Source organism: Pieris napi, chromosome 3, assembly GCF_905475465.1.
Source record: "Pieris napi chromosome 3, ilPieNapi1.2, whole genome shotgun sequence".
Lineage (NCBI taxonomy): Eukaryota > Metazoa > Arthropoda > Insecta > Lepidoptera > Pieridae > Pieris > Pieris napi.
In genome coordinates, this window is record NC_062236.1 from 8,201,937 (window position 1) to 8,225,077 (window position 23,141).

Sequence of the window (23,141 nt, forward strand, 5' to 3'; positions counted from 1 at the left end):
ATAGATTAATATGAATTTCATCGTATTTTAATAGCCAAACACAGGCTCCATCCGTCTTCTGAATGCGGCACTAGTCAACGGGTACTCGATAGTGACGTACCAGCGACCTCTTCGGGCTTCCGATAAACTAGACTTGCCTATATATACAAACGCCTCGCAACCGATTATCTGGGCTATAGGACCAATCAACTCGCAGGGCCAGGTTTCCTACCATCAATACTTTACTAAGGTTTGTTAATTTTAGATCATTATACATTGTCATATAAGTTGGTACAAATCGAATTATGGAATACATTTCTTCATTATGAAGAAAGTTATACGTTAATACGCTATACATTTTGGAATTTTTATAGAGTAACTTGCTGACTCGGCAAACGTTGTTTTGCTAAGATATTATTTCTAGGAAACATTTTGTGAGTTCAGTAAAAATAACTATCTACTATAAATAAAAATTGGGGTTGTATAGAGAGGTGAAAATTAGGGATTGTATGTATATTTGTATGCTGTATCATAAAGAATAAAAACAAAAAAAAATTGTCTGAAAAATAAAAAAATTGTTGTGAACCACCCTTAACATTTCGGGGTTCGAAAGATAGATAGTAGCCGATTCTCAGATTTACTGAATGTGTATAAAAAATCCATAAGAATCGGTAGAGCCGTTTCGGAGGAGTATGGGAACGAACATTGTGACACGAGAATTTTACATAGAAGAATACGGTAATATTTTGCAGTTAAAGATGAAACAAAGAGATTATTCATATTATAGCAGGATCAAATTAGTTCTGAAAAAATTTCCTACAATGTGTGCATTACAGGGAGACAAGTTTTTGGAGTTCGGTCGAGCTCCCTTATGGAACTGTCCCATGCCGGAAGAAGAAGAAGATGGGTCACCCCAGCTTGCTTCACCCACCACTAGACCCCAGGAGCCAAGCCGGGAAAGTAGCTCGCAGGTCTGTTCTCTCCTTATTAACTGAATAGTTAATAAATATTTATTACTGAATAGTTTTAGTTGGTACCAATTTTGGTACCAAAGAGCGTACCAATTCTTGAAAGGCCGGCAACGCACTCGCGAGCCCTCTGGCATTGAGAGTGTCCATGGGCGGCGGTATCACTTAACATCAGGTGAGCCTCCTGCCCGTTTACCCCCTGTCCTATAAAAAAAAAATAGTTGGTGAATAGTTAATAAATATTTATTAACTATTCAGTAATTAAATATAAATATTTTTTACTGTACGCATTTATAACAACTTCAAAGTTATTTATTTTGATTTTTTGGAAACTGCAATTAAATAGTTTTTAAATAAATGCCTATATAGAAGATGTTCCAAGTATGTGTATATAATTATCTTGAAAGTGTAGTTAAACAAATTCAGTTTAAATTTGTTTACTTTCAACACAAAAAAAGTAAATGTATTCATATGTTTATCTTACCCTTATATAAAATGTTCTCGGTTTCGATTTAAATGTTAAATATTTCATTTGGAAATTAGTCTGTCCTTATAAGCTTAATACAAATTCGAACAACCCGTATGAAAACTCAAATGTTTACCCGATAAGCCTTTGTACAAACATTGTTTAAGGCACCACAATTATTTAAAAACACTTTTATAATTAAAGTTTTACGGTACTGAATCTTGTTTATATGAAGATGGCGATTGTTGAGTAAAATTATTTAATTTAGTATCGCTTAGATAGTTAATTCATGCTTTAGCAAAGAAAGAATGCATACACATCATTTTTACATCCCTACAGAAAAAATATAAGTAGATTGTATTAAACTAGGACTCAATAACCATGGAATGATTTGTTTAGGCTGTCATCAAGCCAAATCCAGTTCCTCCTCCCGCGCCAGTCGCCAAATCTGTCCCCTGGGAGATCCCCGGAATAGAATGCTATGAACCACCAGATGGTGTTTTCTACGCTCAAATGGGACCTACAGGTGGCAAACAGGGGTACTCCGCTATTACGGGTATGTTAACTCAAGTTTTATTACGATAATATTCTATCAAAAATGTGCATTGAAAAATACATTAAATTTAAGTACATATTGCCCTTATTTATTTCTAAAACGAATTACATTCTAGGCCATGTCGGATGGGGTATATCGTGGTACATAAACGGCCTACTGATACCAGAACTGACCCTTGTGCGAGGCAAAAAGTATACTTTTGTTGTGGAGGGTGGTTCTAACTCAGCGGAGCCTGCGCGTTTTCATCCATTTTACATCTCCAATGACCCTGTTGGAGGGTATTTCCACAAGAACGATGAGGAGAAGAAGGTAAGAGATTTTTTTATTTTATTATTGCACCTCTCACCTTAAAGATTTTAATAATTATTTCGGTAATTAAATAACTACGAATAGGTCAATTAATATAATTTATCTTATGTAGGGCGTTGAAATATATGCGGGAGTACGCCGCACGCGCAGCGGTGATCTAATACCCACCGGCGTGGGTCGGCTTTGCAACTGGACCCCGGATTCAGAAGGACCAAGTGCCGATGAGTATCCCAGTTTCGGGGCTTACCAGAGGTCTCTAACACTTGTTTGTGAAGAAGGAAATCCGGGTGTAGTCACTTGGATTCCAGACAAGAATACTCCGGATACTGTATACTATCAGGTACCATTACATTACAATGGTGTCACACATTTATCTAATTTCTATTTCACTGTGGACTCTAACACTTTTATACTATATCATGTTTATCAAATTATCAGTTCTCTAAACCATTCTGGTCTCATATTGAATTGATTTCCTTTCTGTATATAATCCATCCTTTTTCTGTTTCAGCTCTTCAAATCTTCTTTCGCATGAGGTTCTATTCAATAGATGGTGACGATTATATAATTTTAATTGGATATTTGCATCATTTTATTAACATTTATTATTGTTTTCAGTGTTTCACACACCGACATCTTGGTTGGAAAATAAATATTGTTGATGAGTGTGACGCCACTGAAGCTGAGGAGAGTCGGGTTGTAGAGAGCGTAGCACTGCCAACAGATCTACTTAGTGAAGAGTCAATACAGGTACAGAGTCGTGTAAAACCGGATTCTAGCTTTTTTGATCATCGCAAGAAATTCGAAAAAATAATCAATACGAAACAAAATTATAACGATTTCAGTAGTAATAATGGTGAAGGCGGTCTTAAAGGAGAAATTTACCCTGAACCCGATAGAAAATTATATACGAACGGACACGAGTATGAATTGCCAATATCTCATGGACAAATTAAAGAAGTTATAGAAGCAGTGGAGAGTTTAGAAGAAAACATGAATGGCGAGCTCCAGAAAAACTCTACTAATCCACTAACCCCACAACAATACCAAGTATATGAAGATGTTAAGGAAGGCTTTGCTTCAGAACAACCGATAAGAGGTGATGAATATGTCATTGAAACCAGCAAAGTCCCTGAAACTTTTATGTTGCCTCCGAACCAAAAACCGCAAACACTTCATGCTGTTATGCGACCAAACTTACAAAACAAGCCAATGGGAAATATGCGACCACCATATAGGCGTCCAGCTCCACCTGAAATTAAACTACGTAGGCCTTATCCTGCCTACCCGAAAAGCAATACAGGTTATCCGTTACCAATGCCAAATCCACATATATCTCATGGAGTCCCCAAAAAACCAAACAAGTACCCTAATACAAGACCACCAATGAATGGAAATAGACAGACACAAATGCCGAATATTCCTCCAATGAAAGCCATGCCACCACTTCACCCACATAAGGCTTTCTTTCAACAAGCACCTAAACCTGCACCAAAACCTGCACAAAAACCGACAAATAACTTAGCACAGTCGGTTATAATGGGCAAGCCTAGCCACAATGCACCCGTGCCATCTCAAAGTCAAACTTTAAGCTTAGGCCGCACAGATATAATAGCAAATCAAGTTGTTAAAAGTCAGATAACATTGCCGGGATCATCTAATGATGCAGTACCACAGCAGAGCGCACAACAAACATATTTCACTAAACCCGGACAAATAATACTTGGTAAACCTATGGACCATCCGATGTCACTGGACCAACATATTGCATTAATAACCCAGCAAAACGGGCCTCCTTCAACCCTTGAACCTGAATATCACCAACCAACTGTAACTCAAGTTAAAGTTGTAGAACAACCACATTCTTCACAAAATGATGTTAAATCTTCTGATTTCATTGGTCAATCTACTGACACATCTTTCCCTCCTGCCCTAAATACCGGCTTCAAACCCGATTCCATAGTAATTGAAAGTGGTTTCAAACCCATAATAAGGGAACCTCTAATGGCAAGTGAAGACAAAATTGCCGAATATGAAGGCAATGCTAATAGACGTGAAGATACTGATATTGAAGAAGACTATGAAGAATCACCACAATACATCAACACCAACCATGCATATCCGAGCGATAAAATCACAGAAACTTTTGAACCCATGTTCATTCCATCTCCTCCGGATCATCTAATCTCAACTAACGATAAAACAAAAGAAATTTTTCCAAAAAATCACGCCAAAGAAGATAGACCACATCCAGTTTATGTAAAAACAGAGTCTGAACTGAATGCTTTATTCAGTAAAAAAAATATTGAAAAAGAAGTTGGATCTGATTTAATAATGGAGTCAGATAGACTCAGACCAAGTTATTTACCGCCAGATCCTAAAATACCGAAGGAACACTCACAAAAGCTATCTAATGATCAAACGTTTACAACATATGATGGCAAAACAGTTTCCGCAGATACTTTAACTGGTATACCAGATATTAATAAAACCCCCGTGAAAATTTATTCAGCAAAATTACCAGCTAATACAGAATTGTTGTTAAAAACACCACAGTTTGGCCCATTTTTAGGTGAAATACCGCCACAAGTAATGGAACATATAAGAAGAGACGGAGGAAGTGCACCAAAATCCAGTTTCAAGGATACTCGTACAACTCATTTAAAGTTGGTAAATCCTTCTCATAAGCATGAAGATATAACCGGTGACTTAGAAGCAGAAGGAAGTGAAATAAAAGAAAAAACAGCAAAAAGTAACTCAGATAAAAACAACGAAAATGAAGATTTGGAAGAGTACGAGGAAGATTTAGACACCGATGAACAATCACGAACAAAACGTGACACTAAAGCTGCACAGTTTGAAAGAAATGAAATTGAAGAACAGAGGCAAGTTACTGAAAGATTAAATAACAATAAAATGAATCAGATGGAGTTTGAGGAGCAATCGACGCAGTCTAACAGCTCCGTAACTAATACGACGAGTTCAATTGTGCAGCTGATTCTTTTAATATTATGGTATAAGGTGTGCTAAGAAATAAGGGAGTTATTTATTTATTGGTTTAAATTATTGGCTTGCCATCAAATGCATTTCGTATGTAGGCGACACGCGACAGGATCGCAAGTGGTCGCCACCAACTCTTCAGGTCCCTGACTTCTATTACTCGATTACCAGTTTTCGCGTAATGCAATTCAATACTCTGTTAGTTTTAAAGATGTTGTAAATATATTTCTTTTATTATTTTAATAAAATTAGAATTTAATGTTATAATCGTGTCTTATTGTTAAAAATAACCAAATGACGCAAAAGTAAGACTCCGAATTCCAAGAGCTGTGAGAATTACATCACATATAGGAGTGGGTTAAATCATTAATGTGCTTATTGGATATGCAAATTCTTTTTGCCAGTAGATGACGACAGTCCTACAAATATAAATAGCACTTATTTTACCTATATAAACGCGTATTTATTAAATGTTCTCTTTGTTTGTATGATTGTATTTATTATCATCAAAACTATAGTGGTCAATTTTTATTAATTAATTGAAACCACAACAAAACTCTACCTATTTGCGTAGATTTGCAACTTTTATAATCATTATTGAACGGGTTCTTAATTTATATATATCTATAACAACCGTGCATATCACATGTATGTACAATATCGGCTGTTATTGTTATAGAATATAACTTAAGTTAAAAAAAGGCGTCACTTATTAGTACGCAGTGCTTGAACACTGGAAATCTTCTTGGTGACCCGAGTGAAGCTGGCTACCACCTTCTCGTGTTGATACTGTGAGTCCACCAATCGCAAAACCGAGTCACGTCGCCTACCACTAAAAAAACCACAATGGTTAATAGTTGTTATAGTTGGCGTCTATGGCGTATTATACAAAGGTCCTGGGTCCGAACCCTGAAACAAAAAGGGCGTGTACTTATGTACGCGCGTAAGAAGTTATACTTCTTTAGCATTATCAAAAATAGTTTTTGATTGCATGCAAATAATTAATTACAATTAAATAATCAAAGACTTTAAAAGGAGTCATTATAGTCAATAAAGTTCAGTTTACATTTGAAGAATTAAATAAATAAATATTTTTTATTATTCTCTTACATTAATATAACATAAATTCTATTATTATTCGAATGTTGTTTTTAAATTATGTCCAATGCCGTAGCATCTTCCGTGGGCAACTTCATTCTGTTAATTTTGTGCCATGGTTCGCGCGCATCGTAAAATTTCACTCTCATCAATTTTTCATAACGCGCCTAAAGAAGTATAACTTCAATAACTCAAGAAATATACATACATACAGATTTATACACTTAAATACAATGTGATTGATAAATTCTACAATATATATAGGTATATAGGCAGAGATGTAAATTTTTATAGTCATGTTTAGTAAATGATATTGACAATAAGGCCAATTTAAACAGAAGTTAACTACAGCTAACTTCAGGGTGTCGGTTTTTTAAAGATTTACTCTCATAATTGTTCCCTAACGCGCCAAAAGAAGTATAACTTCAAAAGTAGGCTCCACAAAAATATTAAGTTGAACTTACTGTTTGTCAGTGAGAAGTCTGGCTGCAGAAACTAGAGTAAGGCCAGCACGGTCAGTCACCTCCAAATGACTTCCACGTTTTACTAACTCCTCTATAACACTCGTGCTTGCTCCTTGACAAACTGGGTATGAATTAAAAGTAAATATAACTTATTGTATATTTTAGAATTAAAAAATAACGGAATAAAATTGTATGTCATATTTACTTATAATAAATCAAGAGTGAAATAAAGAAGAAACATTACGTAAGATATATGTTGAGCTCTCTGGTGCTAGTCGGAAACAGACGTGTTACGTGCTGTGATTAAAAAGTTCGAAATTTTAACTAAATTTCTACACTCAAAAGTGAACCTTACCAATCAGTCTTAAAGTCGTATCAGTTAAAAAGTGATTAATCAGTTAAAGACCTTGTGTAGCTGTGAGACTTACGTGCCTGCGAGTGCGCAGCACCGCGCACCCCCGCGAGTAAAAAGAACCGCTGCTATTTTTCGTCGCACTCTCGCATCGAAACACACCTCGCTACGGCGACACAATGAACCGGCAGAAAACGTCGCCTCTTACCATGCTGATAAGCGGTAGCGAGAGCGCTGGCGGATCAGTACCAAACTTATCCACTTTGGGTGATAATGAATTTCAAGAAAACATCACTCAGAGAAAACGCAAGGAGCGACCTGAAGTAACCGATTACAAAGAGGATTTCTCAAGCTTCCGTAACGAGATGATGACGTTCTTGCAAGAATTCGGCAAAACCCAAAATGAAAATATAAACCATATACGAGAAGAAATGTCAGAGATTAAAAAAGAAATAAAAACCATAAAATCAGCCACAGAAAACTTTTCGAAACAATTTGAACAAATGAAAAATGAAATTGAAAACATTAAATCCAACAACAACAAAACTCAAGACAAAATTAATATAATAGAAAAGGAAATATCTCATATTAAAGGTCAACAAAACACAGATGAAAGTTCAACAACTAAATCGCCACTCTTATGTAATGAGAACCTTATACTTGAGCTCAAAGACCGATGTGACCGTGAGAAAAATGTAATTATCGTGGGTATATCGGAAACAAACGACAAAAACCCCAACACAAGACGGAGCTACGATAAAGAAGAAGTTATGAAATTAATGAGGTCATTGTATGACGACTGTCCAACACCAATTAAAACTATTAGACTAGGAAAATATGTACCTAACAAGAACCGGCCGATAAAATGTTACTTTAATACTACAAATACCGCAAGACACCTTTTACGGAATAAGAAAAAAATGCCTGAGAATATGCATATTTACGCAGATCAGACCCCAACACAAATTAAGTATTTACAACAAGTAAAGGAAGAGTTAAATACACGATTAGAAAAAGGCGAAAAAGATCTTGTTATCAAATATATAAAAGGATTGCCCACAATCATTGCAAACAAAACAAACCAAAAAAACCTATAAACGTCTCGATACAAAAGGCAAAATATACGAGTAGATTATGTCACCAAATTGTACAAAAATACGAAGACATTCCAGTGCACCCATCCTCACTAAGATTCTTTTATGCGAACTTGCGAAGTATCCGGAAACCCGGCAAATTCGACGAAATAAAATGCATATTAAAATCGATTCCGGCAACTACCCACGTAATTGTATTTACTGAGACATGGATTAGATCGGAGAGTGACGCTAAATTGTACCAATTGCCAGGTTACAAACATATCTATAACTATAGATCGACGCGGAAAGGCGGTGGCGTTTCGATTTACGTACTCGATAGCATACAATACGATTTGACGGAAGAATTATACGAAGATGAAAACCATTATTTATGGATACACATAGATAAACTATCTTTAAACATCGGCGCGATATATAAACCTGGAGCAACTAATGTAGACAACTTTTTAGAGATCTATTCCTCACAATTAGAGCGAAGAAATCGAACCATCGTCTTCGGAGATATTAATCTCGACCTACTTAAAACGGACAACGATGCGACTCACTACATAAATGAAGTTAAAGAAAATGGATACGAAATATTGAATAAAATAGATAGTTTATACGGCACTCGCCAAACCAGTTCGACAAATACTATACTGGATCATATAAGCACAAACATAAGTAATCACACATTTAGTATATCATTAATTGAATCGAGTATGTCCGATCATAAACATATGTTCCTGGAAATAGGCAAACTGGCACCACAAATGAATAAAAAAATACAATATAAAGCTCCGGATTACGACAAATTATATAATAGTGCCGTTATAGCTAGCTACATAAATGACCACAATGACTATTACTACTTAGAGAAATTTATTTTGGAACAGATCAATGCGAATAAACAAGAGAAAACAAAAGTTTTGAACAAGCCTCAGGAAGACTGGATAAACAGAGACATCATAAATTCAATAAATTTACGTAACAGTTTGTGGCAACAAACTAAACATCACCCGGACGACATTAATCTACGCAAAAAATTCTATGAAGAACGAAACAGAGTGAAAGCCCTTATCAATAAACATAAGAAAAAATATTATTACAACCTATTTCATAACAACTTCAATCAGCCTAAAAAAATGTGGGAGATTATTAATAGCTTAGCATTGAACAGAGTAAAGGACAAAAGTGCCCCTCCAAAATTAATGTCGAACTCGGGCCCCATCACCGAAGGTAACCTGATATGTGATTTATTTAATTCATTCTTTTCATCAATAGGCGCGAATTTGGCTAACAAAATACCTAACAAGTATCACGTAAACACTGGTAATATTCTGATGTACGAACCTAGCTATACACACGCCATAACGTTAGATAAACTCTCGCCGTGCGATACGCGCGAAATCTCAAAAATTATCGACGATCTCGACAGCAACACCAGCACCGGTTTGGATGGTATTAGCACCAAATCTATAAAATGCCTAAAAAGTGTTATTGTTGAGAGGTTAACTAATTGTATAAATATTTGTTTACAGAAAGGTATCTTCCCCGACACACTAAAGGTTGCTAAGATCAGTCCTATACACAAATCAGGATGTAGAACTGATCCTAGCAATTATAGGCCTGTGTCAGTCCTATCTGTTTTATCAAAAATTTTTGAACGGGTTTTATATACCCGCCTGAACAATTATCTAAGCGAAAAACATTTTTTGATCGAACAACAATATGGCTTTCGTGCTAAATCATGTACTCTTACGGCAGCGACTGATTTAATCACAAAAATCAAAACAAATATTGACCAAAAAAATATTGTACTAGGTATTTTTATTGATATGAAAAAAGCATTTGACACTGTGAGTCATCAAAAGCTTTTACAAAAATTAAACAATGCTGGTGTCACAGGCACAGCATTGGATATGTTTACATCCTATTTACTAAATAGGTGTCAGGTTGTAAAACTAGGAAATTTCAAGTCTTCAATCCAAAACGTGCCATATGGTTGCCCTCAAGGCTCCATAATAAGTCCCTTGCTATTTTTAATTTATATTAATAACATTAACAAAATAGGGCTCACAGGTCATCTAACATTGTACGCAGACGATACTTGCCTATTTTATTTCGGCGAATCGATTAGTGATTTAATAAATAATGCTCAGAAGGACTTACAGCTACTCAGTGAATGGTTAAAATATAACTTATTAACTATTAACACATCTAAAACATCTCATATGATTTTCGCCGCAAGAAATAAACAGATTTCAGACTACCCACCACTAATAATAAATAATGATGCAATAAAACGCTCAACTCAAGAAAAGTATCTCGGACTAATATTAGATGACCAGCTCTCCTGGAAGTCGCATATCGATCATGTCAAAACAAAACTAATGTCATTGTTAGTTGCACTACGTAAGGTTGCACACTGCATCCCAAAAAAAATACGAACTATTATATACAACTCTTTAGTAAAATCAAATCTTGAATATTTAATTGAAATATGGGGATCAGCCGCGAAAACTAATCTAAATAAATTACAAAGGACCCAAAACAAAATTATAAAAGTTTTATTCCATTATAACCACCTAACTCCAACTAAAATATTATATGAAAAAACAAAAATACTAAATATTAGACAACTATATATATACTACACATGCATCCTAGTAAAGAAAATTATAACAAATTCCATCCAATCAAATATAAAATTACATAAAAAAACAAATACAAACCACTTGAGGAAAAAAAATAAACTTCAACTTATAACACCGCGGACTAATTACGGAAAAACAACAATATTATTCGAAGGAGCACAGTTGTTCAACAACTTACCAGAAGAATTGAAAATGTGCGAAAATATAAATGTTTTCAAAGGAGGTCTAAAAGATTATTTGCAATCAGTAATGTTTCCAACGCCCTAGAGAGACTAATATTATATAATTTTAGAATTAAGTACTACCTACTGTATCTCATTTTAAGCGAACTAATAGTTCTTATGAGTAATAAAGTTCTTTAAACCTAAATAGTATAGAAGAGAATTTATTTAATTTATATAATTAAATTCAACTTTCAATGTCGTACTTTAAGTCATGTAGTGCAATTAATAAATTTAATGCCCTATTAGTTAACGACAGATCGAAGGACGGTCATCTATCATAAGGCTAATAGAAAACCGATCAGATTTAAAGAAAAATAATTTAGCCTTAATTAACGAATCGTGTCTTAGTTAACAAATCTTAATACGACTCTGAGTACGACTGTTCGATAATATTTAAATGAAAACCCAGATTCGTCAGTATATCGCAGTAAAGCGTAAAACCCGTTTGGATTAAGCTCAAAATATTCATGAAATCGTTTTTAAATGGCTCCAGCAATAAATGTTAAAGCATAGAGAAGTAATATTTTATGTTTTCATTTCGACAACGTTTATTTCAGTGGGGTTTTCAGCGGTTTACGTCAGCGTTGTTCGCTTACATAAGTTTAAAAGACTGTAAAAAGCGTAGGTAGAAAGTGACAATATTGGTAACAGTTTGTATTTATTTAATACTTTTTAAATAAAATATGAACGCTTTTACTACTTCATCGCCCAGTAATACAAAACGATGAGAAAACTTGAGATATTGCTTATCAAGCGACCCTAGTAACGTAAAATATAGAAAGTATGGGATTTTGAAAGAAGCGCATAACTAAAACATTTTTAACAATATTTCTTATAGACGTAAAATAACGACTATAGTTGCAATTTCATATTTTTTTTATTTATATCATCATCAGGTCAGGCAGTCATCGCAGGCCATGGACACTCATTTTTAGTAGGTGATTTGCCGGTCTTTAAAATATAAAAAAAAAACAAATGAATCATAGAGTAACAAACAAACTTCAGTAAGAAATAAAATAAAGAAACAAAGTTAAATTTCTAAACTCACTAGCTCTGAATAGCGGTGTCCATCCATTACTATCCGTGACATTGAGGTCTCCTCGGTCCAGCACAAATCTTAGTGTTTCTAGATTACAAGAGTCGACTGCAAGGTGCTCCACGCCAAGGTGGTTTATATCTCGAGCCTGTATGCAAATAATCCTTTACAAAATATAGTTTGATTAATTAAGAGTGTTGTTAACAGAACTTAATTTATTGAGATCAAGATAGTTGTGCTTAATCCTAATACAAACTATTTACTACATAACTCAGTCATGTATCGTATACCTTCAGATTATAACACAAATTAGCAGCAAATAGATATATTTAATGTAACTAAAAATGTTTAAAAATTAATTTAAAAAAACTTAAATAATTAAAAAAAATTTCATTATAATATATATTTAATACAAAAACAATAAATCTTAGAACTTAGAATTTATTATAAATACATATTATTTGTATATTTTTTGTATTTGTATAGGTGAAACTGTGCTTTGTGTATGTTTAAATGTGTATTCCGTTTTTGGCTTTTGTGTACAGTGTAATTCTTTGATTATTCCTAGTAGCTGTAGGAATACCGTTGAGCAAATAAATAAATAAATAAAACACTTAATAAAAAAGGTACAATTCTAGAAATGCTAAATCATACTAATCGTGTCATATTACGAGTATATCCATCTATAGGAAAAATTACTAAACTGAATAAAACAAATTTTATATTAATTGGTGGTAAGAGCAATGTTTGGGACACCGCACTCGATGAAGTCACAGACTAAATACCTGTATATCAGCGCCATGATCTAGAAGTAGTTCTACGAGTAAGCTGTGTCCAGTTAAAACGGCTAGGTGTAGTGGTGTACGTCCGATACTCGAACGCTGCTCCAAGTCTGCTCCTCGGACTAACAGAATACCCACCATATTGGTATCACCTGAAATATAATAATTTGTACAAAATCAAACTCAGGCACCACACTTTAATATACAATTAAAATGATATTGATGCTGTAAGGACCTCATCGCTTATTAACTCACTCTTTTTAGGTAATGACAAATTGTCTGACATGACACTAAACTAATAACTAATAAATAGAATTTAAGAGTTAATTGCTCAAAATAATAAATAAAATTTATCTCAATCACAATTTTAACTAATGATAGTCTTTTTCGTTAAAGCGTAAACATAATTTGCCAGAGAAAAACGAAAGAATATTTTATTTAAAGCTGTATTCATTATTGCGTTCTTATAAGATTAAGCTTTATAAATAATACAGTCGTTCGATTGCACTATGTCTGAAGCTTACCCTTTAAAACAGCAGTTGCTAGCGGTGTTAAGCCTGTAGCAGCGTTAATGGCAGATAGAAGGATTGGGCGTTCTTCTATCATCTGCTGCACCTAGATAGGAAATGCAAATTGTTAAAGTCAATCTAGTTCTGACTATGATGGCATACTTGCCTTTGAAGAATGTTAGTCTTAGCAATTATTTATTTGGCTTAAGAAGTTTTTACCATACTTCTCGACTCCATTGAATAAACTGCGTATCTTTCTTCAATTCAGGATAAAACATTTCAATTCTAATTCAAAGGAAAAATAGTTTAGAAATTGCGTTGTATTATTTTCAGAAGGCTCAAAGGGTTTATGGCAATCAAAAGTTGTTATGAAGAGAATAGACATTTAACAAACGTTTTCCATTTAAACATTATGAACAACAGTAAACCACTAATCCTAATTTGGTAGCAATATCTCAAAGTTTCGTTCACCCCGCACATAATAGAATTTTATTTATATTGAAGGTTCAGCTGTTCGATACAAATGACTTTCTAAATCCCTTTGTACCCAGGCGAGTTCAATCACGAAATAATTGACAAAGTGGTCCTCATTAACCGGCCAGATGATATTCCGTTTTCATCTAAAATGTTCTAAACGGAATAAATGAGAACTATTCGAAACTTTGGTATGGTTCAATTGTACTAATAATGACAGTTCCATATCGCCCATTTAAATGTTACCTAAATTAAGTTTATTACGTTTTTGTGGCTATTATATGCATGTATTTCAAATCTTTCAATGTATGTTACGAAGATCTTAATTTGAATATCTTATTTCATAATAAGTCGATTTCACATTATTTACATTTTCTTATTAAATGCTATAGAAGAAGCGACTGCTGCACTAACACTAACCATGGTAATAGTTTTGAATATCGTCGTACGAATTTGATGATACTGATTATGCAGGAGTCTCAGGGGACCTTCATTGGAACACTTTCAAGTAATTTTTGCTGCCGGAAATGCGTCTAAGTATAAAAAAATTTAGTTAAAATTAAATTAAGTTTAAAATAAAGTTTTGAGAAATGTAGTGAAATTTGTAAACAATCCGCCATTTTCTACTTTTCTATTGGCTATAAGAGATTTGACATTCACTTAAAAAAATCGTGTTTTTAATTAATCGATTGTTTGTAATAGTTTTTTATTTATTTATCGATTATTCCCTCATTTTTTAAATTTAAACTTATAGAATAATCAAATTTCGTGTTGATAGAATATAAGGTTCCGAAAATTTTGAAATTATCGATACCTATTCGTTTGTATTTTCTAATTTCAAATTCGTGCGACGACATTTAAAACCCAACCCCTAACCATCATAGCTGTCGCTAGTTGCTATTTGCTTTCGAAAATTATATTAAAAACAGAAACTATGACGAATAGTAGATCACGTACATTCACGATAAAGATTATCACCAAATTTTATGTCCTTCAATAAACCAATCACGTGAGTCTCTATTTGACGCTCGCGGCGTAATTGTTTTTCAAACAAAATAAACACAAATGAATGTCTGCGCTCATTGCAGACGCGACACGATTGTCGTTGACAAGTTAATTAGTGACTGATAATTAATTTGTTCATTCTCTGTGCAACGGGAGGTTCGCTGGCTTCATTTATTCTTTCATTTATATATAATAAATGATAAATAACATAATGCTATATACGTAGATTATTCAAATATTAATATCTGGTCTGAGTGCAAACTATGTATCAATCTTAAAAGTATACATATGAACTATTGGACGTATAGATTCTTTTAATACATAAATTTATTCTTTCATTAAGAAAATATATGTACCTTGTTATTGAAAAGAGGCAAAAGAGTAGTTCAGTTAAAACGGTGCATTGGGACGGAGATATTTCTATGAATGCTGGTAATCTTTAATATAATATTTATAAAATCCATACGGACAAATAATAACTATGCATAATAGAAAATATTGCTTACCTGTTTGCCATACCCGCAACGGACCGCCATGCACAGACAAGCAACTGTAGTGCCATCACTATCAGTATTTGCCCAGGTCTCTTCAGACCACAGTGACTGTATAACCTTTTTCGGGTCTTTATTTTCCCTATTTGTAAATGCGGAATTTAAAAACCTTTTTTTAAGAATTAATAATTATTCATAGAAGGACAATCACATGAATCCTAATCGCCATCAAGTTTCAATTACAACATTTAAATTAAAGAAATTTCAAAAAGGTTAGTCGACATCACAGGAGTCCGAAGATCTGGCAGCTACCTCGGACAAAGAATTAGTCTAGCAATTCAAAGGGGGAACGCTGCGAGTATCTTCGGAACCTTACCTAAAGGGACTCCTATTAATGATATATTTTAGTTTATTTTAAGTTTAGTTATTTATCTCAATGTATTTATTTTATTATTAGTTTTATGTGTCCATTCTATAAGTATATAATTATTACAACATACAAATCCTTGTTCTTTTAAAACACATTGGAAAGAACGTATACCATAGAAATAATACCGTAGCCACGCGTCGAACTGTGAATTATCCGTAGGCTGATCATTCATCTTTGGATTATTCGCTGCTCTACGTTTCAAAGCGATCTTGAGGCGGAATTTGTGAGGCTGTGTGGGTGCCAGGTTCTCGATTGCTTTCAATGTTTTCCCGCCGCTGAAATATCACGAAGATTGTCAAACACCTGAACGGTTTTTGGAAGCAAATATTTTCTTTGTTTCTCAATGTATATTGGGTGAGGGTGTGTTTGTTTGAAATATAGTCTTAAATTGTTAGTTATTTTTTATCAGAATCTTTCGTCAAATCTTCTGAATAGTTAATCTACATTCTGGTGATGTCCAATCATAATATTAATAGATAAATAAAATCTTCTGAAATTGCTTTTACCACGATGAAATTTGTGTTTTTCGGAAAATAAATACTTTTACTGTATTATTTACCCTTTTACTGTTTAGTATTTAATTGTTTTTGTTTGGTTTAAGGGATTTCACCATCAATGGGCCTTTTCCCGTCTATTATTTTTCCTATCAATCTGTTTCGCGAATTGAACCCGTTGCGTGTTAACCGCTAAGCCAAGCCAATGTAAAAGCATTGTGTAAAAGCCTGTTTAATAATCCTTCGTAACGACCAATATAATATGGCTGTTCAGTTGTAAATCAAATGAAGGGTTAACTAGTCGCCAACACGACTACATAATATAATGGGCCTCGTAAAATCCTATAAAGGTCTAGGGTGCCACTGCTATGACATACCTTTATATATCATTAACTAGGAAATTGTTTATGACTGTACATTGTCACTTACAGACATGAAGAGCATTTGAAATACGAGTATACTATATAAAATACAATTTATTTAAAAACACATCTCAATCACGATCTTCAATCACGATGAACTATGTTAGGATATGGTGTGGTAAACTAAAGCCATATTAATATAAAATATAAGTTTTATTCATAGACCTTTGAAATGTATTCTTAAATAAATATCTTACGACTTCTCTATTATCCCTTGTAAATGTCGTGTTAATTGTTAAGTGAGGTATCTGCCGGTTAGGGGAAATAAAGAAGGGTCACGCTAAAGAGGATATTAAACTCATTATCTGGTAATTAGAAAATGTGTAGGTACTATAGATCTGGCACCATTCTAAAATAAAATAATATTAGATTTTTTTTTAATTCCACAATCAGCTTTGCTCTTCGAGAGATCCAACCTGGAGACTACGCACAGTTACAGAATAAGCCACGCAAACATATTCAAACATAGAATTACATTTTCCCAAACGTACAAAGACCATATTAAATTGATATAGAGCCCATGAGGACGGGTTGGTTAATATTAGGTCATAAATCATTGCTGTTATGTATGTTAGTACGGTGGTCCATAACTTATAAACTACAACAGCAAGCATAATCCATTTATGACAGAATATGTGATCAGCTTGATAATTTGTACCCAATAATAACATTATATTAACACCGTTTGTTAGCGCAATCAGCGGTTGACTGCTCGTTATAATTTAGTGTCAATACAAATTAGATAACTCTAAATTATATGGATTAATTGGTATGCCAATAATAGAAAAGCTGAAGCTTGCTGAAAGCTCATAATCATCATTTAAGATCATTAAAAAATTAAGGCGATATATATCTAAGAATACATATACACAATTATTACTTCTATAAAAATCTTAATATTAAAATTTAAACACGTTGTTTATGAGTACAATTAGTTTTAAAAAAATACTCTCCTGTTAAAGGAGATGTATTTAATAACAGCTGCTTTCAAACTCCTAAGTTTTACTTTATACATTGGATTCCATTTAACAACGTAATAATATTATCGTCAGAGTAAATTAATTATTTAAATTGTACTTGACATTTAAGGAAGGCGGCTTAAATTATAAAGGATATGTTGGATAGGGGTTAGCTGTATTGCCACATTCCATTTCTTGATTGATTAGTTAATTAATAGAACATAAAATATGTTAAATCGGTTTGTATCTTACCTATATACAGTAACCCAGGGTGGCATCTTCTCCTTCCTCTGCACTGTATACACGAGATGGTTCTGGAGATACCTATAGTCACCTGGAGACCACATCAGAGTCACACTGTGACTGCTGGTTTCCATTACTTTTGGGGCAATAGGAGCCCAATTTTCAAACTCAGCTAAAGACATTCTCAGCTAAATTTTTTTCGTTAGAAGGAAGCCATTCACTCTATAGCAGTAATAAGTGATATAATATAATCATAGCTATGATATATTATGCAATCTTAAAATCTTTACTGAAATAGTATTCCTATTACGATGTTATTTACTAAAGAACTGAAACTCGAAGCGCGCAGAACAGCAAGTAGTTAAGGTGTAGTTTTGTCGATATACTTGCTATTCCAAACTTGGCATGACATTAGATTGTATTATAAGAGTTAAAATTTCAAGCAAATTTGAGTGAACTTTGTTCTACTTATATTTTTATGTCAGTTACGCAATCAATCAATACTCCTGTATTAAGACGTGTTTATTGATGCATTGCTGGTTTTCAAAAGATTGTGTTGTATTAATTTGAGGGCTTATAATTCTTGCTACTTTGGAGATGTTTATTGTCCATAGTGTCAACTAAATCGGTGCACAAAAATATATGATGGTTTTTATTTATGAAACACAAATAATATTGACCTTATTATAGGTCTAGTACTAGACGTTTAAATTTTTTTTTTAAGTTAGTGCGAATATGATAAATAATTAAACATTGTTTACATAACTCATCTTAAATGTAAATCTTCTGTCAACTAAATGAGCCGGTCTCTCGCTGATCATGATTACTGTAAATCATTTGAAATGAAGAGCTATGAAAACAATGTAATAACTTCGTGCTTAAATATTAAAGAAAAGACGTACGGAAAATATAAGTACAGTAACTTTTTAAATTTGTTTTCATTTTCTTTTTAATAATTTGTATTATTACTTTTTAGGTTAAGAAAATTTGTAAATACAGTACTGAAGTATTTTTGAACCAATTCGACTTAGGGTCATGAAAAGAGCGTACCAATTCTTGAAAGGCCGGCAACGCACTTGCGAGTCTTCTGGCAATGTGAGTCGTTGGGCGGCGGTATTAAAAAAATATTTCATTTTAATATTACAAACATATATTTTAACACAGCCTACGCCTAAGGTACAATTTGAACAATATAGAAAGACATTGTATATTTGTGTGTCATTATCCTAAATTCAGTAAAGGATCAAAGTATTATTCAACTTGGATATATACAATGCTTCGGAGGTCATATCTTGATAAGATCTCTCGGTTTTTGTACGCAGTTTCCTTCTAGATTAAAACATTAAAGCGAAATTTTATGATTTTGTCCTTACTAGCGCTGAAACTAAACAATGAAGTTTAATAGGAAGTGCAACAATAAATTAGATGCAGGTGACGCTCGGAGTCGGGACTTCTGAAATATGTGGAAAATTATGCTCTACTGTGCACCGTTGTCGCGACACCTCTGATGAGCTACATAAACAAAGACATTATTTAATAATAACTTTAGCATTATTTAGCGTATCACTTCGAAACGGACTTCTAAAAAGCATATTACTAGTGCCACGCGGTTTCACCTCCGTGAAATCTGTCGTAGCGTAATTCTGTGGAGTTGTATTGACTTATTATTGAATATAATTCCCAATTAAAAATAATTGCCTAAGATAATAATAATTTTTCAATAGAAAATTAAACAAAGAAAAATATGTTAGAAAATTATATTAATAAGATCGCTTATTAATATAAATTGATGAGGGCACCCAACTCTATGAACACTTCATATTTATAAAACATACACTTATATTCATGATTTTTTTTAAAAACAGGGGGCAAACGCGCGTAACGCTCACCTGGTCTTAAGTGCTACTGCCGTCCAACGACACTCCCAATGCCAGAGGGCTTGCGTGTCCCGGCCTTTTAAGTATTAGCCGCTCTTTTTTTGAAGGACGTTGTATTGGTTCGAAAATACCACGATGGGCAGTTGGTTCGACATAGTGGTGGTGAGTGGCAAAAAATGCCTTAAAAACGCTCAGTTGTGGAACGACGGACGTTGACGGAGGTGATATTTCGTATTGTGCCTTGACGTCCGATGTTGAAACTCCAGCTGAGTTGTAACAAATCGATATTAATCCAAACAACTTTACTGATCACTCTCCATGGCAAATGCGATGTCTGCATCTTCCACCGAAGATGCAGAGAGATCACACATCTCTACGCAACGCCAACGCCAATCAAGCCATTTGGAAAGTGGAAGGAGCTGGTACTGGGGAGCCCCTGCCCAGAGGTTAGAACAGGACTCCATGTGGGGCCGAATTTGCGCTTTTCACTCCGGGCCATCACTTGCAAATGTATACATTTGTGAAATACCGTCTCGCCTTGCTGAGCACGTCAAGCTAATTTCCTCCAAATGACCGCGAAACTGAACCTCATTCGATATGACAACGCCCAGTATTCCGATGCTGACTCTGACTTTCAGGATGCATCTTCGAAGAGAGGAGTAGCGACACAGGTTATGTTTTAACTATTATTGGCATATTTTTATTGAGAAAATGGTACTTTTCCTTTTCGTTAGACCTAAGTCCACGTTTCTCTTGTAATCCACATTAAATTATTTACGTACTGCGTCATTTAACTAATCCGAAGATACTAAATGTTATTTCTGTATAAACTTATTTGAAAAAAGTGCTTTTATCGGAACTTGTTTGGTTGTTTCTTCATGGAATATATGAATTTCTATGGGTGAAGGTGTCGCAACCTTCGTATTGTTATTATTTTGGTTGGTTACAAAACCTGTTTATATAAATGTATAAGATTAGCCGTAGACAACGAAATAAAATTAAGTTCCATTAAAAATAAAGTGCCTTATAAAATTTCGTGCGCAAACATGACTTCATATTTACAAATGGTTGTACGTTTCGATTCGCCCCTCTAAAACATAATTTACGAATACGCATGTGTTATTCCTGGCTAATTAAATTCGTGAATTGAAAATCAATTAAAATTAGAGTGATGACCGAATTTAAAAGATAAAAAACTAGTGAAACATCGTCTCTGTGAACGCAACGCAGCATGTCGCCGTATCGATCGACGCGAGGTAGTAGGCGCCCGGCCGCCGTACGGGGAGCACGTTATTTGGTGTTGTTTGACCATTGTCGCCATAACCTCACCGCGCTACTACTCCAGTTTACAGCCTGGTAAGTCCTTGTAAAACTATTTCTTTCAACTGACGTATGATTAGAGATTGAATTATTGACCAAGCCTGCCATTATAGCAAAATGAGTCATACCGTTTGCACTGACAGTTAGACACTTTCGCTTTGTTTATTTCTCATCGCGATTCACTGCAATGCAATATAAATATTGGATATCGTGTTTTATCTCTTTATCAATGTTAAGCAACGATAAAACATAGTACGCAGTTCTAGGTTTTCCTTAAGAATGACAGCTAATTCAATTAGTTTTCAATTGAAGTCACGTATCATAATTAGAGCAAACAACGGCACAATTACCACCTTTGTACGTCGTATTCAAATACTGTTTTTATAAGTCTGACGTAATGAACGCGCCTTTTTTAAAGTACATAATATGTAAATTAGCAATTTGACTTTAATTGTATCGGACGGGCCGAAACTTACCTAAATTTATATTAATTAATTACGTTATCCGATGTAGAAGTTTTATTTGAACCTAATGTAAATCGTGTGTTTTATCTTAACTTACTAAAAGTCATTATAAGGGCAATCTGAAGGCATATAATTTTTTACATACATTTTTATCTCGTAAATTTGATGGTTCGTAACAATCAGCGAAAATTTATTTCCATCCCTAATTTTTATCGAAAGTTTCAAGCCAATGACAATGACGTCACACATAATCTGACAGCTGAGTGACAGTTGACGGATTTGCTAGATAGTGTGGAGTGGCGAAAATGAAACTAAAGTTTTTTGTAATGTCAGGACGGCAGCCTTTAAATTGGTTTATAGGTTTCAAGGATGTTCTTTCTGCCTCATTATTGCGATAGATACTATGGTTAGATATGATTTTATCTGATCAATTAGTTTTAATGTATTGGTAGTAAGATCAGTGGTTGCCCGCTGGTTTCGCGTGCGACTGACTCCCTACCCTGAGGCCATGCCCCCAGATCTACTCCCTGAGGCCATGCCCTCAAACTCCGGCAATTTTTTTTTTCTATGTGTACAATTGCAATATGATTCATCGTAAGAAAACTGGTAAATATTAGACCCCAAAATCGGCACCGTACGTCAGGCTGACACCAACTTGCATATAAAAGAAAATATGATCAAAGAAACAGTATTCCAAAGCTAGGACATAAAAACGGTTGAAGCACCACGGAATTGTTATTTTAGGTTTATTTTGCTCTCAAACATTACACATGGTTAAATTAGGACTATTACATCCTGAAAATATGTTATGGAACGGAAATGACGCAGGCGCAGCGCAATCCAGATCCATGGAACTTCCTCCAGTCGAGTAGCTCGCAATATCGCAGCACACAACTCACGAGTGCACTCTTTGTATTGAAGAAGTAGCATAGGTCCCACAAGCATTCGCGAATATAAATATATAAATAGCAATTATGTAGGAATATACCAAGGGATAAAAAAATAATAATAGGAAATAATTAACACTGCAAGGTTGCTAAAATAACTTGGCTAAAGGAAAATATTATTATACTTATATAATTTTCAAACTAAGTATTATTAATAATTATGTTATAATAACTTTATGCTATAAACGCTTACTGATAATAAGGAACACACAACATTACAACAATCTGTGTTAGTTCCGGTTGGTACATCACTATGATAATCGTTTCACCAATATTTTTTATTGTTATTATGTGTATTTGTATACCAATAGCATTAAAGAAGAAACTTTAATATTTTTACGGTATCTAATCGCAAGCTAAAAAAGCTTTTTCCGCCTTATACATAAATCCATTGCTAAATAACCGAAAACTAAATTTGTTTGCTGAGTTGCATTGTTAATTTAATACATATTATGTATAAAAATGTATTTATTTATTTTGTTATCCTACAGCTAACAAATTATATATAACAATATTATACTAAAGATATAGCCAAAGAT

The 23,141-nt window shown here is 34.0% G+C and overlaps 3 protein-coding genes across 7 annotated transcripts in view; 2 read left to right on the forward strand and 1 right to left on the reverse strand.

Annotated features, from left to right (window-relative positions):
* Nucleotides 1-5,542, forward strand: part of LOC125063786 (protein Skeletor, isoforms B/C) — a 45,046-nt gene extending 39,504 nt beyond the window's left edge. Inside the window, exons 9-15 of one of the 3 annotated variants that reach the window (XM_047670427.1) lie at nucleotides 35-229; nucleotides 816-950; nucleotides 1,813-1,969; nucleotides 2,085-2,278; nucleotides 2,391-2,618; nucleotides 2,897-3,028; nucleotides 3,127-3,244. In XM_047670427.1, coding sequence (XP_047526383.1) covers nucleotides 35-229; nucleotides 816-950; nucleotides 1,813-1,969; nucleotides 2,085-2,278; nucleotides 2,391-2,618; nucleotides 2,897-3,028; nucleotides 3,127-3,129 — 1,044 coding nt within the window. In that variant the 3' untranslated portion in view covers nucleotides 3,130-3,244. Of the gene's footprint in view, nucleotides 1-34; nucleotides 230-815; nucleotides 951-1,812; nucleotides 1,970-2,084; nucleotides 2,279-2,390; nucleotides 2,619-2,896 lie in introns of all 3 variants that reach the window. The other 2 variants (XM_047670426.1, XM_047670425.1) reach the window with 2 other exon arrangements.
* LOC125063787 (ankyrin repeat domain-containing protein 50) lies at nucleotides 5,536-16,286 on the reverse strand. Its single transcript, XM_047670429.1, has 7 exons — nucleotides 16,002-16,286; nucleotides 15,462-15,588; nucleotides 13,492-13,582; nucleotides 12,971-13,119; nucleotides 12,198-12,333; nucleotides 6,841-6,961; nucleotides 5,536-6,110 (listed from the first exon to the last, which is right to left on the reverse strand). Exons 1-7 carry the CDS (start codon nucleotides 16,046-16,048, stop codon nucleotides 5,984-5,986), a joined length of 798 nt encoding a protein of 265 aa, XP_047526385.1. The 5' UTR covers nucleotides 16,049-16,286; the 3' UTR covers nucleotides 5,536-5,983.
* Nucleotides 16,287-21,098: 4,812 nt separating this feature from the next.
* LOC125063134 (complexin) overlaps nucleotides 21,099-23,141 on the forward strand; it is a 134,038-nt gene continuing 131,995 nt past the window's right edge. For 2 of the 3 annotated variants that reach the window (XM_047669369.1, XM_047669368.1), the window contains exon 1: nucleotides 21,099-21,227. The gene's annotated coding sequence lies outside the window, so the exon portion shown is untranslated. The remainder of the gene's footprint in view (nucleotides 21,228-23,141) is intronic. The other variant, XM_047669370.1, reaches the window with a different exon arrangement.